At 42.2% G+C, this 16,665-nt stretch overlaps 1 protein-coding gene across 7 annotated transcripts in view; it reads left to right on the forward strand.

The window, feature by feature from the left end:
• The window catches only part of CCDC91 (coiled-coil domain containing 91), a 539,477-nt gene that overhangs the window by 433,688 nt on the left and 89,124 nt on the right, over positions 1-16,665 (forward strand). For 6 of the 7 annotated variants that reach the window (XM_087934240.1, XM_087934238.1, XM_087934237.1 and 3 more), the window contains 5 exons: positions 5,241-5,283; positions 9,156-9,237; positions 11,253-11,377; positions 13,499-13,675; positions 15,138-15,242. In XM_087934240.1, the coding sequence (XP_087790366.1) occupies positions 5,254-5,283; positions 9,156-9,237; positions 11,253-11,377; positions 13,499-13,675; positions 15,138-15,242 (519 nt within the window). In that variant the 5' untranslated portion in view covers positions 5,241-5,253. Of the gene's footprint in view, positions 1-4,066; positions 4,086-5,240; positions 5,284-9,155; positions 9,238-11,252; positions 11,378-13,498; positions 13,676-15,137; positions 15,243-16,665 lie in introns of those variants that run through there. The other variant, XM_087934239.1, reaches the window with a different exon arrangement.

Raw genomic sequence — 16,665 nt, forward strand, 5'->3', positions numbered from 1 at the left:
CACAAGTCTTAAAGCTGTCAAGTTTGAAGACCCCTGTACTATTCCCTCATAAGCTGATGTGTCCACAAGATGGTGCCCTTATCCTGGCAACCGCCCCATTCCACAGAAGGGAAGATGGACTATTGTTCCAGAATTGGTTCCCGATCTCCTCAGATTTCTTTTAAAGGTTGTGACTGTGTGAAGCCATCTATATAGTTTAAATTTCAACTATGAAGTTGTGAATTTATTTATTTTTGCGGCAATCTCCAAATGGAAGAATGATGATTTTCAATCAAAAAAAAATCTAATCATTTTATTTACTTTTACCATCTGAAGAATGATCTTGTTCAAAAATGGCCTTCTTTTCCAAATGGGGATGCTGATGTTACATGTTTTGCCTAAGCCATCATGAAGTAGCAATAGCAATAGCATTTAGACTTATATACTGCTTTACAGCCCTCTCTGAGCGGTTTACAGAGTCACCCTATTGCCCCCAGCAATCTGGGTCCTCATTTCACGCACCTCAGAAGGATGCCAGGCTGAGTCAACCTGGAGCCTGGTGGGATTTGAACTGCCAAATTGCAGTCAGCCGGCAGTCAGCAGAAGTAGCCTGCAGTACTGCACTCTAACCACTGCGCCACCGTGGCTCATAAAAATATAATTTTATTCCCAAAATAATCACTTTTCAAAAGCTAATTTCATTGATACTACCTTGGAGCAGCAGAAAATATGTATTTACTATTAGTGTGGCTGTCCTAAAAATATTTGGAGATAGTATAGAATCATAGAGCTGGAAGGGACCATGGAGGTCTTCTATCCAAACCTATTACTCAATACAGGAGACTTATACTGATAACAGATAACAGATATCGGAGTTGGAATGGGACTTTAGAGGTCATCTGGTCCAATCCCCTGCCCAAGTGGGAAACCCTACACCATTTCTGACAAGTGGCAATCCATTTGGGTCTAAGTCTACATGGAGGGAAGTAAGCAGTGGGGTGCCACAAGGTTCCATCAGAGGCCCAGTACTCTTCAATATCTTCATTAATGACTTAGATGAAGGAATAGAAGGGGAACTTACCAAATTTGCAGATGATACTAAGCTGGCAGGAATAGCTAACACCCAAGGAGATAGGCTCAAGATCCAGATGGATCTTGACAGACTAGAACACTGGGCCCTATCTAACAAAATGAAATTCAATGTAGAGAAAAGTAAAGTCCTACACTTAGGCAAGAAAAACCAAAAGTACACATATAGACTGGGTGAAACCAGGCTCAATAGCAGGAATTGTGAGAGGGATCTTGGAGTCTTAGTGGACAACCAGCTAAATATGAGCCAGCAGTGTGCAGCCACCGCCCCAAAAGCTAATGCAATCCTAAGTTGTATTAACAGATCAAGATCAAGATCAATGGAAGTACTAATACCATTCTATAAAGCCTTAGTAAGACCCCATCTAGAGTACTGCATCCAGTTTTGGTCACCACATTATAAAAAAGATGTTGAGACTCTAGAAAAAGTACAGAGAAGAGCAACCAGGATGATTAGGGGACTGGAAACTAAAACATACAATGAACGGTTGCAGGAACTGGACTTGGCTAGTCTAGTGAAGAGAAGGACCAGGGGAGACAGGATAACAGTCTTCCAATATTTGAAGGGCTTCCACAGAGAGGACGGGGTCAAGCTATTTTCTAAAGTTCCTGTAGGCCAGACAAGGAATAATTGATGGAAACTGAACAAGGAGAGATTTAACCTGGAAACAAGGAGAAGCTTTCTGACAGTGAGAACAATCAACCCATGGAATAGAAGTTGCCCTCTGAAGTTGTGGGAGCTTCATCACTTGAGACTTTCAAGAAGAGATTGGACTGCCATTTGTCAGAAATGGTGTAGGGTCTCCCGCTTGGGTGGGGGGTTGGATTAGATGACCTACAAGGTCCCTTTCAACTGTGATTATCTGTATCTGTATCCGGGTTTTGCAGAACAATCTCTTCTTGAAAGTCTCAAATGATGATGCTCCATAACTTCCGAAGGCAACTTTTGTTCCATGGGTTGATTGTTCTCACTGTCAGAAAGTTTCTCCTTGTTTCCAGGTTAAATCTCTCCTTGTTCAGTTTCCATCCATTATTCCTTGTCTGGCCTATAGAAGCTATTTAGAAAATAGCTTGACCCCCTCCTCTCTGTGGTAGCCATCCCAGTCAAATGATTGTCCAGATTTTGAAAACCTCCAATGTTGGAGCACCCACAACTCCAGGGGCAAGCTATTCCATTCATTAATTGCACTCACTGTCAAAAAATTTTCTCCTTATTTATAGGTTGAATATCTCTTTCACAAGCTTCCACCCATTACTTCTTGCCCTGCCGTCGGATGTCCCAGAGAATAAATCAACCCCCTCTTCTCTGTGACAGCTCCTTCAGTACTGGAAGACAGCTACTTTGTCCTTCCTAATCGTTCTTTTCAGTAGGCTAGACATGTTCCTCAACCATTTGTCATACAATTTAGCCTCCAGACTCTTACCATCTTTCTTCTTCTTCTCTGCACACTTTCCAGGATCTCAACATCTTCTTTCTACTGTAGTGACGAGAACTGGATGCAGTATTCCAAGTGTGGTCTCACTAGTGTGGTCTAAAGTGGTAGCATTACTTCTCATTGTCTTGATGCTCTCTCTGTGTTGATAGGTTACATTGGGCTTTTTGGCAGCTGCAGGACACTGCTGGCATGGTGACGGTTGTATTGCCTCTCAGTCAGGGGTGGGCTTAAAATTTTGTAGTAACGGCCCGGTTGCTGGGTGGGCGTGGTCATGGTGGGTGTGGCCTAGTCAGCCTTCGGCATAATGGTGGAAGGCCCGTTTTTGCCCTCCCTGGGCTCTGGAGGCCCTCTAGAGGCTGGAAACGGGCCCATTCCTGACCTTCTGGAACTTCCAGAAGGCATATTTTCTCCCTCTTCAGGTTCCGGAAGCTTTCCTCAAGCTTCCAGGAGGGTGAAAATGGCCTCCTCCATGCTCTGGAGGCTGCAAATGGGCCTGTTTCCGGCCTTCCAGAGCCTCTGAGAGGCCTGTTTTTTGCGTTCCTCGAGCCTCCACACAGGCTCTGTACTTACCTGGGATCCAAAATGGGCCAACGTAGAGACTCCTGGGAGGAGCGGGGCAGGCGGGGCCGGCCACGGGTGGTATTTACCGGTTAGCTGAACTGGCCATTAAAAGTGATAAAATTAGCTACCATTTCGCTCGAACCGGGGAGAACCAGTAGCAGTCCACCCCTGCTCTTAGTTATCTACCTCTTTTTCCAAACTGTATGACCAAATAGTCTGTTCAGGGCTGTGAAACACGAAGAGGCACCGATAGAGAAGAACACTTGTAGCTTAGGGTCCTTGGTGCTCTCTGAGCTTGGTTGTTTTCTTGCAGACATTTCATTACCAAACTAGGTAACATCATCAGGGCACACACTAAGAGGCATTGCAAAACCTCTCTGGATGTTCCATTGCTTGTTAATTTGGGTGCGGGGTGAGAGGTGAAGTGCCCTCCTGAGCTCACCAACCTTCAGTGGATCCACAATTACATTTTTTGAAATTACTGATACTTGGGAAATCTATGTTAGTGACATATATCTTTGAGTTAATTTTACCTTCCTAAAGGTTATTACCATGATTCACGTCTTTGTAAAGGTTCATAACAGCAGGCCACCTATCACCCCTTGGCATTTGAGCATGAAAAAAATATGTTTCGCAGTAATTAACAAATCAAGTTTAAGTTTCTGAAAAAGGAATAAGCATTTATTTTCATTCGCTCAATAAGGGCTAGGCATTCTTTTAAAGAATGGTGTGCACATCTGGAATTTTGAAGGAATATTTCTGTGTTTGAATAAACTGGCAGCTGGCAGGAAATTGCTTATTTAAATATATCTTCCATAGAAGTCAGGAATAAACACAAGCTAACTGTTATAGGAAAACATAGTTAGGAGATTGCTCTTCTCACCCTATTAATCTATCTAAAATGTTGTGTACCATTACCTTTTTTTCTTAACAGCTGGATGCACTTCCCAATTAGGAAGCTTTAATTTTATTTCTCCACTAGATTTGTATCCTGCCTTTCCTCCAAGAGTAGAAGGCACTTTATGTATTTTTTTCACAGCAATAACCTGTAGTATAGGTTGGTCCAAGAGGTAGTGATCATCCAGTCAGTTTTTACAACCAATAAAGCATAGATGCTGTCACCAGAGCAAAGCTGAATTCAATAGGTATTTACATTTTGTTAGCAACCAAAGCAATGGTGTTATCTACTGGTTTGGCCAACCTGGTAGGAAAAAAAGACCCCAACGATCAGCTGAGAGGAGAAAGAAGAAAAAAGCGCAGGACCAGCCCTCCTACCTGCCCTTGTGCTTTTCTCTTCTTTATCCTCTCAATTGATCGGCGCTGCAGGACTCAGCTAGTCTGTGGAAAGCTGCGCGTGCACCTTAGTTGTGCGTGTGCCTACGATCACCAAACTGGTAGTGGAATAGGTAGGATCCCACTGCTGAACCACAGAAACAGATAATCCTTGACTTACAAACTTTCATTTAGCAATTGGGTACAGGTAGTCCTCGTCTTACAACGGTTGACCGTTCAAAGTTACAACGGCGCTGTAAAAAGTGACTTACGGCCATTTTTCACACTTATGACCATTGGAGCATCCTCATTTTAACATGATTAAAATTCAGATGCTTGGAAACTGGTTCATGTTTATGATGATTGCATGACCTCCTTTTGCGACCTTTCTGACAAAGTCAAGGGGGAAGCTAGATTCACTTAACCGGGTTACTAAGTCAACAACAGCAGTGATTCACTTAACTAAGCCAAGAAAAGTCATGAAATGGGGCAAAAACTCACTTAAATGTCTCATTTAGCAACATAAATTTTGGGCTCAATTGTGGTCATAACTCGAGGACTACTTATCCTTAAAGAGAAAAGGGGTGTCCTATATTTTTCATTCAACATACTAAACCCATCCTAGTGTCCTGATTTAAAAAGAAACAGCAATATTTATCTTTATATTGAGAGTCTGATTAAAAAAATAGTGAGAAGGCTATGTTCATAGGATATAACCGGTCTTTCTATTTGTCCCAGTTCTGTACTTAATTAGTAACTGTATTGTTAACTATTAAATCTAGATTTTGAAAGAAACTATAATAGACCAGGCAAACTAGTTCTGTTGTACATTTATAATATATCAAAGAAAATATATTAATAGAGTAGGAAGGTCATTAATTCTTATTGTGTGTTGTTCTCTAGGTATTCCTGAAAAATGGATGATGACTACTTTGGAGGATTTGAGGTATGGAAATCAAAATATTGAAATGTTTGCCCATGATATTTTCAATAAGTAAAGCTGTGTAGGACACTCCAGCATTCAAAATTTGAGAGCAGAGCAATGGATAGTTACTGTTGTGGCCTACCAGTGGCTAGTGGATCTGGCAGCAGAGTCAGACAGTAAGGAGGTTGGGGAGGAACATGGGGCAGTCTTGGAGGCTGAGGAAGACTCGGACAAGGGCTCTGCGTCAGAGGCAGAGATGGGGCAGGGCAGTCTGGCAGTTATCAGCTACCTTTGGAGTAGGGCAGCAGTGAGGTGGGAGAGAAGCTGGAGCTGGTTCCCAGCCTGCGCATGCACAGAGCTGCCAAAAGAAAAGAACAATTATGAACTAAGGGTTGATGTGGGGGGTAAAGCCACAGGTGGAGGGTGAATGGCCCTTTGTCATGCCCCTGGTGGAGACTGACTCTGAGGGACAGGAGGAACAGCCGACAGGGAGTGGAAGTGTGGCTCTGGAGGTTGTGGAGGAGGCTGGGGAAGGGCAGAGGCCGGCTGGTCAGTCAGAGGAGGACCCAGGCCCATATCCTCTCCATCTGAGGGCACACAGGGAGGAGAGGATAAGGGAGAAATGTGATCTACGGGAGAGGAGAGGCTTTGATCCTCTTTATGGGCTGCAGTTGTGACAACTGGATAAGAGGACGGACACGCATACAGACCAGTGCTGGAAACAAAGCATGGAAATATCTCTAGTTTATTGTTCCTCTCTGAGTTTGGCGTCCTTCCCAGTGTGTGTTCTAATATCTGTGGACGTTTTCAAGCCCTTATCTTGCCTGGTTTGTGTTGTTTTTTTTACTCTTTATAATTTAAATGGCATTTCCTCCTTCTTGTAACTGCTTGTTAGGAGTATTTTGTCTCCAGTCAAAGATATTTGGAACTTGGAAGCAAAGTGAAGGAATAAAAGGGGCTTCACCTGTTTTCTGTGACTGTGTTTATTTTGTATCCTACTCTTGGGTCATCACACCCTTCCTATAGGGATTAAAAGAGGAGCAAAAGGGGAGGGGCTTTTGCAGGAAACAATTCGTTCAGCAGTGTGAAGATCTGTCTGTGCATCTCAGAGACTCTGGGCTGAGTCCTTCCTTGTCAGCACTGCGTTTGAAAATATTTACTTGGCAGCTCTCCAAGCTAGATAAGTGTGCTCTTACACCCTTGAAAGACTGTTTGCCAGGCCTTTGGCTGAATGTGAATGCAAGAAATTCACCTTCGTTTAACAAAAGGGGTTTTGCCGGGACAAAGAATCCACTTAGTGCTTTTTGGGAAAACTTAGATCAGAACAGTTATGTGTAAATCAATCAATCATCTATAATGTGTCAGATTCTAATTTATGTAACTTTATTACGGTTTTATCAGTTGTTAAGAAGGTCAAGAAAACCACAATTTACATTTGAAATGCCCGGAACGTTCAGTTGCTTCTCTGAATATCAATAAGTAAAATTTATCCCAATGTTCAGAACTGGACTATAAATGTTGAGCACATCTGAGGAATTCTGAGCTTCAGTCTTTTGATTGCTTTCGCAGACTAGCTTATATTTGTTTCCCCTCTTTACTAAATTGGCTTGTTCTTGTGTTTTGAAAGTGGCCTATTTTGTCAGAGCCCCCAATTTCTGCCTACTGATATGGTGGTTCTTTCCTTGAAGGAGCTCCGCTTAAGATCCTTCAGAGTCTGAAACCTCGTCTGCGGAAGGAAATTGGGTCTGGTTGATTGCATGCTATAAAGTCGCTGGTGCCACTTTTTTTTTTTTTGTGGGGGTGGCATTTCATGTCTCCCCCCCCGCCCCTTTTTTTTTCCTAACAGAGTGCCAAAAGTTAAGAATACAGGAAGCTGGTTTATACCGGTTGGGGGAGCCAAGAGAGTGAATTTCCTGACCGTTGGGCCAATGTTTAATATAAAGTTATGCCAAACTTCACATTTTTGTATAAGAAAATATTTTTTGGCATAAATAAACAGCCAATCAGGATAAAGTAACAGCGCTCATGCACTAGTAATCAAGGAGAGAAGCAACCTAGAATTAAGGAGAAACTTCCTAACAGTGAGAACAATCAACCGGTGGAACATCTCGCCTTCAAAGGTTGTGAGTGCTCCATCACTGGAGGCTTTCAAGAAGAGACTGGCAGATACTTGTCTGGAATGGTATAGGGCAGGGGTGTCAAACTCAAGGCCCATGGGCCGGATCTGGTCTGCGGGGTGCTTAAATCTAGCCCGTGGTGCCTCTGGCAGCCAAAACCGGCCAAGTGCGGCCCCCCGGCCCATTTTTGGGTGCCAAAAACAGCCTCCAAATTCGACTGAAAAATGTCCAGAAACAGGCTGAAAAATGGCCCAAAATGGGTTGCAGCTGGCAGAGTGCTTCAGGAGGCAATGGAGGGTGAAAATGAGGCATGGGGGGGCTACGTGCAGACTCCCTGTGCCCCATTTTGGCCAGCACAGTGCTGCAGGAGGCATCCATCCTGCCTCCCCACCCCCCCACCCCATCCACCCACGGAAGAGAACTACAAATGCTGATTTGGCCCTCAAAGAAATCCAGTTTGACACCCCTGGTATAGGGTCTTCTGCCTGAGCAGATGGAACAGAACAGGGGTCGCCAACTTTTTGGACTTCAGGGACCACCAGACTCATAATTTAAAACCCACAGACCAGAGACCCTGGGAAAATCCCCCCAAAAGTCTGCAGGAAAATTCCCCACCCTGTTTTCCTACCAATCGATCATTCTTTATTTAGGGATTGCAGGATACCGTCTCCAGCTCCATTCTCGGGGGTGGGGGGTGGGGTGGGGGAGAGGCTTTTGGCTTCATGCAAGAAAAGCAACAGAAGCCTTTCTTTCTCTTCCCCAAACTCCACCAGAAATGAGTCTTTGCTGGCGCAGCCTCTTGGAGCAGGAGGCCTTGCAGGGTCCCAAAGACTCATTTCTGGGGGAGTTTGGGGGAGAGAAAGAGAGACGTTTGCTGCTTTCCTTGCATGCAGCCAAAAGCAGAAGAAGAAAGAAGCAGAAAGAACAGCACGGTGGTCAGGCCAGGCGCGTGGGGCTAGTGGGGCAAGTTCCCCCCACCTCCGCCCTTTCCTTCCTCCCCTCACTACCTCGTGTTGTTCGCAATGCAAGCAACGCAAGCCTTATGTTCCCATGGGCCATGTGTGCCGCACAGCCTTGTATTTCCACGCAGCCTGGATTAATTGCTTTGGGGGTGACGTTTCTCTGTAGACTACCAACATTTTCTCACGGACCACCAGTGGTCCCCGGCCCTCTGGTTGGCGACCACTGGACCAGAAGGCCTCCAAGGGACCTCCTTCCAACTCTATAATCTGTAACTGTCTAGTAAAACAGGTCAAAGATGTCACAGTATTTGATTATATACCATATATAAGTATAATTCATTTGTTGAAGGCAGATTTTGATGTGGCCGTTTTCTCTGGTATCGTATTATTGATGAAAGCGCTTCTTGCAAGATAAATACGCAGATTACAAGGCCAACTGAACTGCAGTCTTAGTAAAGTTAAAATAGCATGAAAAATGACTTTCTATCAAAATCATACAAAAATGGTGCCATGATGAAATAGCCATCATCTGGGGAGCTGAAGGCCACATGTAGGCCTACATTGCAAAGCGTAAATAGTCTGAGGGGAAATAAAAAAAGCCTAGATTTGATTTAGTTCAAGTACATCCAAGTACAATTAAATACATTCTCATGCTCATTTGTGTCGTGGAGCTCCCCTTGGAAATGTGGAACACTGGAGCCCTGGGCACCAAACTGGAAACCGAGTGGCACTGCTTGGAAATTCTTCAAATTAATAATGGAACAGTGAAGAAAATCTTGTCCCTAGCTTAACAATATGCTTTTTGTACTTTCAGGCTGCAGATATTTTTTTTAAAGATGGAAATGGTGAACCCCAGAAAACCTCTCCTGCTATTCCTTGGGCAGCATTTTCCACAGGTATAGAGAAATACTGGTAATTTGTGTGTGTGTGTGTGTGTGTGTGTCTTCTTATGAGTTTTTCTGACTACTTTACTGGGGGTGGTGTTAAGAGAGAAATCAGTCTGGAATCATTACATTCCCACAAGCGAAATCCAGCCTCTTGACTTCCGTTAATTCTGATTTAGTGCTGACCGTTAGTTGACCAGATTTTAGTGTATAGGCTTGAGCAAAAAATCTTAATGGCGACATAAAGTGTGGTACTTTGTGCCTGACGTTAATGTACATTAGTCCTTCCTTTTATTTCATACTCACATATACTGTGTTTCTCCCAAAATAAGACGCTGTCTTATATATTTTTTTCTGCCCAAAAAAGGCACCAGGTTTTGGGGCAAAGTCACCCACTGACTAACCTCACTTGCACGCGTTGCACCTGGCCTCTTTTTCGCTTTCAGGGCCGTTCAGGAACTTCTTCTTGTGCGGCCAATAAGGCTTTCCTGAAGGCCTCTGGATCGATTCGGAGCTTTGTTATCGGCTCCAGAGGCCTTCAGGAAAGCCTTGCCAGCCTTGCTGCCTGCAGAAGAAATGGGCCGGCAAGGTAGGTGTCGGGATGTGCGAGGCCTGGCTACAACTGTCCAAAGGTAAGTAATAGGGCAGCTTCGCTCCCCCATCCCTATCCTAGCTTATTTTTTACCTGCGCACTCTGGAGTGGATGAGATCTTAATTAGGGCTTATTTTGGGGTGGTGGTGGTGTAGGGCTTATATTGGGTGCACATGTAAAAATCAAGCAAGGACTTACTTTCAGAATTTCTCAGCTTGAAAAAGATGTTTTGACCTCTCTTTAGCTTTGAGTTTCTTCACTGTAACTGATTGGAATAATCCCATGAAAGATCAGTTCAATCATCTTGCACATTTCTGAAGGAAAGTGAAGTTCCCATGCTTATAAATACTGCTAGTAAAATAATGCTTCCAACCAGTACTGTCTTATAATAAGGGTTATTACAGTATATTTCTCCATAAGTATAAAATTACACCGTATTTCTCTTGGGTTCTCAAGATGCCTTACCCGATAATCTTTATAACAATTTAGTGAGATGTTGTGAACAACTTAGTGAGAAGTTCTGCAGTGGAGAAGAAGTCAAGCATTAGATGTTTGATTCTGAGAAGGAGTGGAGATTCGAATTATGGATTTGCCCTAGTGCAATTTTATCCTTCTGTCTGTATAGAATATGAAAAAAACCTAGATCTTGTGCAAATTCTCTTTGGGTTGTGCGGGGTAGACAGACACCAATTAAGCAAATCTGTTTGGCCTGCTGCCTAAGCCATTTTCCAAATCAACATAGCTGCAGAATGTATAGAATTCTTGCTATACATTTATTTTGCTTCCATAACCTTTCTGCTGTGATTTTTTTTTGTTTGTTTTAGCAGAATTTTTTTTAAAATTTCTATATTTTTCAGTGTATCAACTAGGATTGTTTACCCTTCTAAAACCAGACAATTTTTAATAAAGCATTTTTCTATTCCTCTCATGTTCTTGTCAAAATATATGCATAAAAATACGCATTGCATTTTGGGAATATTTATGGAAAATTCTCTTTTACAGCTAAAACAATTTGAAACTTTCACTCACGATGTTCGCTTGCTCTTATGCTCTTAAATCAGGGAAACTTATCAGAATTGGTAGTATTTTATTTAAAAAAGAAATATGTATTCCTTTACATTTACACACATATACGTGTGTGTGCGTGTTTGTATGTATTTGTGTAAGCATGTGTAAATGGTAAACTAATTTTTGGTAAGTAAAGACATTCAGAACTAACTTATTTTATCTTAAATTTTCTCGCAGCAGTTTTAGTAAGCAAATTTGAGTTTTATTTATATTATAATTCATGGTAATTTGTTGAATTCCTTTGGCTGGTACACCGAGTTGTTATTTTTAGCTTTGCAGAAAGATACAAGCTTTTAAAAACAGATGTCTTATTGAATTTCTTTTTCTTTTGTTTGCATTCCTTTCTCTTTCTTGTTTTTACCAACAGTGCCGGAAATTCTTGTACCACCAACGGTTTCTGCTGAGCTGCTCCTGGAACAGTCTCCGGCAAATGTACCGACAGACACTCAACTATCACCCGATACTTTAAGTGCAACCGATCTTAAAGAGCAGGTAAAACGCTTTAATGATTATTATTTTTTTAATGCATGAAACAATACTTTTTAAACATACCCACCGATTGTAAATAAATTGTAAGCAGAGAAGGACAAGGGGTGATAGGATAGCTGTCTTCCAGTCCAGGGACTGTTGCAGAGAAGAAGGGGTAGATCTACTCTGCAAAGCAAAACACCTGAAGGCAGGACAAGAAGGAATTACTGGAAACCCATCAGAGGACCTCGGACTATAAAAATTTCCTGACAGTAAGAACAATTAATCAGTGGAAGAGCTTGCCTTTGGAAGTGGTAGGTGCTTCCATCACTATAGGCTTTCAAGGAGATATTGGAGAGCCATTTGTCTAGAATGGTGTAGGGTCTCTTTCTCGAACACGGGGTTAGACTAGAAAACCTCCAAGGCCCCTTCCAACTCTGTTGTTCTGTGTTCTACATAATAGATCAGTGTGGATTAATGAGACTTTTTTAAGGAGTAAGTTTGCATAAAATGCAATGATCTGAATATCTTGCTAGAGATATTGTTGCCCCAAACCCAGTTGTTCAGGATTGAAACTTAGATTTTTGCCCTCACCCACACAGGCAGGCAAGACACCAGAATATAAACAGACAGCAAACAGCACTCCTTACTAGCACTGATGATGTTACCTAGTTAGGTTAATGAAACGTCTGCAAGAAAACAAGCTCAGAGAGCACCAACGACTCCTCATTTCAACCCCGAGCTACAAATATTTTCCTTTATTGGGGCTTAGATTTCAATCTGTTTAGTGAACTAAAACATTTCCTTTTCTGTAGAAAATTATTAGAAATCAAAATGTAGATTTAAGTAAAAGGATAAGGAATTGTGTGTGTGAATAAAAGTAGTCGGTTATTTCCCCTTTAAAGAGGAAAATTCTTAGCTGTTTTGCTTTTGGGTGTTTTTTGAGATTGGAAAAAGGTGATGATGAAAATTAGGGATGGAGAAGTATCAAGCTAAAATCTTACTGGGCCTAATAGTGGGGTGGGTTGTTTAGATGGGCCATTTAGTCGATGCTTTTGAGAATCATCAAAGCATACCTGGTTTTAGATGTATAAATTCATGATTTAGGAATACAGTTGACTTACGACTATCACTGGGACCAGAATTTCCTTTTCTGAGCAAGGTTGATGTTCTGAGTTGTCAGGCCCAATTTTGTGTTTTATTGGTCATGATTGCTAAGCAATTCACTGCGGTTGTTAAACTAATCACATGGTCATTAAGCAAATCTGGCTTCCCCTATTGACGTGGCTTGTTGGAAGCCAGCTGGGAAGGTCCCAAAGGCCAGTGACCTCAGGATGCTACAATCCATGCTAGTTACCAATTGCCCAAATTTTGATCACATGACTGTAGAGATACTGTCATGCCCCTATTAGAATCTGACTCCAAGGAAGAGGAGGAATAGCTGACAGGGAGTGGGAGTGTGGCTCCGGAGGAAGACCCAGGCTCATCCCTTCTTCCTCCTAGGGCATGCAGGGAGGAGCAGGTAAGGGAGAAACATAAATGGTGTGGTCTACAGGGGAGGAAAGGGCCTTGATCCCTTTCATGGGCTGCAGCTGTGAGGACTGTTTAAAAGGACAAACTGCGCATGGGCCAGTGCTGGAAGCAAAGCGTGAAAATATTTCTAGTTTGTCAGTTCTAATCTGAGTTTTCTGGCATCCCTCCCAGTGTGTGTATTTTGATATCTGTGGACTTCAAGCCCTTATCCTGCCTTGTCTCATTAATTGCTTGTGGTTTGTGTTGTTTTTTCTATTTATAATTTATATGTATTCTGAGTTGGAACGGAATTTCTTCCTTTTTGCAACTGTTTGTGGGGGAGTTTTTTCTCCAGTCAATGATAATTGGAGCTTTGAAGCCAAGTTGAAAGAAGTAAAGGGACTTCACCTGTTTTTGTGACTGTGTTGCCTTTGGATCCCACCCTGCGTCATCACAGATACTGTGATAGTCGTAAGTGTGAAAATGGGTATGGGTCATAAGTCACTTTTTTCAATACCGTTCGAACTTCAGACAGCTGCTAAATGAATGATTTTAAGTCTAGGACTACCTCTGTGTTTAATGATTAAATCTGACACCTGTACATCTCACTGTTTTGTGTCGTCCATAAAACAGGTTCCCTTATCCATCAATTCTCCGTTGACTGAAAGTCAAGAAAAAGCATCTGCCAACTATGACGAAACTGATACAAAACCCAGACTGAGTGATTCTGAAAAGCATTTTCAACAAACCCTTTCAGCTCTGGAAAGTAAACTCCGGACAGCAGATGAAGAAAAAGCTAGAATAAAAAAGGTATAACTACAAGTCAACAGAGTCTTCCATTCCTGTCTGTGTGGTTGTTGATCTAGTCAGGGGTGGTGAATGATGGCTCCTTTATGACCTGTGGACTTCGACTCCCAGAATTCCTGAGCCAGCTGGCTCAGGAATTCTGAGAGTCGAAGTCCACAGGTCGCAAAAAAGGCCATCGTTCCCCATCCCTGATTTCTAGATGGCGAGAGCACCAGCCCATTTTCTCCTTCTGGTCCTCTGGGGTCAGGGGTCGGCAACCTTAAACACTCCAAGAGCCACAAAGGTCATAACTAAAAGTCCCCAGTTCAATTTTGGAGCCAATCGGAAGTCCGGTTCCCTCATCATAGAGTCTCTTCTTAGCGTGGTGTCCTTTTTTCTCTGCCAACCAGAAGTCCAGTTCCCCCATCACAGAGTCTTCTCCAAGCATGGCATCCTTTTTCCTCTACCTGTCCTAAATGAAAGCCCTATCAACTGTGGTGCCGACCAGTTACAGAGAACCATAGCAGAGGGATGAAAGAGCCAAATGCGGCTCCAGAGCTGTGGGTTGCCATCCCCTGCTCTGGGTCATGCTCACGTTTCCTTTTGGCATCTTGACTGTAAATGAGTATTTTGTCGAACAAGGTGTGGGGAAAAAAAGGATGTTTTCGATTACTCCTTTTAGGTGTACTAGAAGGATATTGACAGATTTGAACACGAGGCCGTATCCAACAAAATGCAATTCATTGTTGAGAAAGTAAGGTCCAACCTTTAGGCAAGAAAAATCAAATGCACAGGTATAGAATAGATGGTATCTGGCTCAATAGCAGCAACTGTGAGGATCTAGACGTCCTAGCGAACAACCATTTAAGTTTGAGCCGGCCGTGTGTTGAAGTTGCCAAAAAACCCAACACATGCCTTGGCTGCATCAACGTGAAGTGTTAGTACTGCTTTATAGTGCACTGGAAACATCACACAGAGAGCAGAGAAGAGCAACAAGGATGACTCGGGGACTGGAGGCTAAAGCATACAATGAACGGTTGCGGGAACTGAATATTTCTAGACTAACAAAGAGAAGGACTAGGAGTGACATGATAGCAGCTGTCTAATATTTGACAACAGGGGGTTAACCCATTTTCCAAAGCACCTGTGAGCAGGACAAGAAGTAACAGATGGAAGCTAATCAAGGAGAGAAGCAACCTAGAACTAAGAAGAAATTTATTGACAGTGAGGACAATTAATCAGTGGAACGACCTGCCTGCAGAAGTTGTGAATGCTCCATCACTGGAGATTTTAAAGAGGGGACTGAAAAGACATTTGTCTGGGATGATATAGAGTTTCCTTGAGTAGAGGGTTGGATTAGAAGCCTAGAAACTCCCTTCCAACTCTTGTTATTTTGCCTTCTATTCTGTAAGTTGGACTCTGAATGGCAAGTGTAGCTGGTAATTATAAAAGAGATGTGTTTTAATATAAGTCATTTTTCTTTTAGGAGTTGGAAGATCTTTTGGAAAAACACAGGACTTTGGAAACCAATTACCTGAAAGAAAAAGATGAAAAATCGATTTCACATAAGGATATATACAACAAGCTCCAGGTAATGTTTTAAGATTTTTATCCACTGAGGGTGTTCTCGGTTGCACCGGTAATTTATAGGCCTAGCCATAAAGAAGGATACAACAGAAAATAAAATGCATCTGTTTAAAAAAGAACTAAGGGGTATATAACTAAATTAGAATAGTGTCTGTTATTCAGTTTACCTAGCAATTTGTGCTGGTTGTAAAGCTTCAGGTCTCTTTTAAAACACATTGTAAACTGCTCTGAGTTATCCTACAGTAAGACGGACAGCCAATAAGTTTGATAAATAAATAAAAGACAACATTGTGTTTATACAACCATCTTTAAAATCCCATCACTGTATTAAGAACTAAAAGAAGCTATGTATTGGGGTCAATTTCTTTATATGGAAAAATACACACAGAAATGAGAAATACGAAGAGGAATCCCTATCAGAAAGTTATCATAACACAAGCCATGACAGATGGATTGGTTTTGATTCAGAGATTTATCCAAAGCTCCTGCCTTATAATCTACTTTAAACTCCAAGGAACCTTCATTGCTAAGGATCTTAGTCTGTGCTGGGGTTCATAATGAAGCTTGAGTCCAGATGAATAAGGGAATCAAACTTTTAGGAGCTTTGTCGCGTGTTTTCTTCGTGGAAGTAGAATGTGGGACATCTTCACTACTTCTAGGTTCCATTTTGGTTTTGCCTTCTCTGCTGTTAAGACCAGCACCTGCGACCACACAGCAAGTAAGTTGAAGAGTACAGCCGTACAGCTTGTCAGCAACTTCTTTTCAGCGAAAACAGCTGGCCCTGGCACTGCATAACTAAGAGAAAAACCAGCATGAATCAGGGATTTGGTATTTTTCCAAGATGAATCTGTAGGTACTCAGAGTCTTTGGAAATCTCACAATGAGTATGAAAAAAGGCAAAAGCTCTCAGGACTTTGTAGAAGTTTAGCTAATGTATTGTGGTGGAATACATTCATGTGGGCCAAAGAAACATGTAAGAAAAGTTACTTTTAACTAGTTTTATCCAGGATCAGAAGAGGTTCATTTTAATAGGACATGCTTCGTTTTCATGCAGCACCCCCGAACCATGTAAAATGAAAATCAGATTGAGTTCTTGTGGAAAGTTTCTGAATTCTTTTCAGGTATAAGTGCTCTCCATTTTGGCTAATCAGTTGCGCAGATGTGGCTCCTTCTGATAGGAGTTAGTCACGCGTGCTTACTCCAGCGTTTAAGTCTCCAATATTTACTATATGCTTGCACAGTCCGCCTACATCTCCCAGAAGGAACATTGGAAAATTTTAAGTCTAATTTTTCAATTGTAAAATCCGTTCCAAAACCGATACATGTATATATTTAGAATCTCAGCAAGATCGTGTTCTTGAAAAACAATGCAACTTATGCGGTTTGGGCTTCTCTTTCAAACATAGTTGCAATATTTTTCTTTTAGC

The sequence above is a fragment of the Pseudonaja textilis genome, chromosome 5 (assembly GCF_049901715.1).
Source record: "Pseudonaja textilis isolate UNSWEBS1 chromosome 5, rPseTex1.2, whole genome shotgun sequence".
NCBI lineage: Eukaryota > Metazoa > Chordata > Lepidosauria > Squamata > Elapidae > Pseudonaja > Pseudonaja textilis.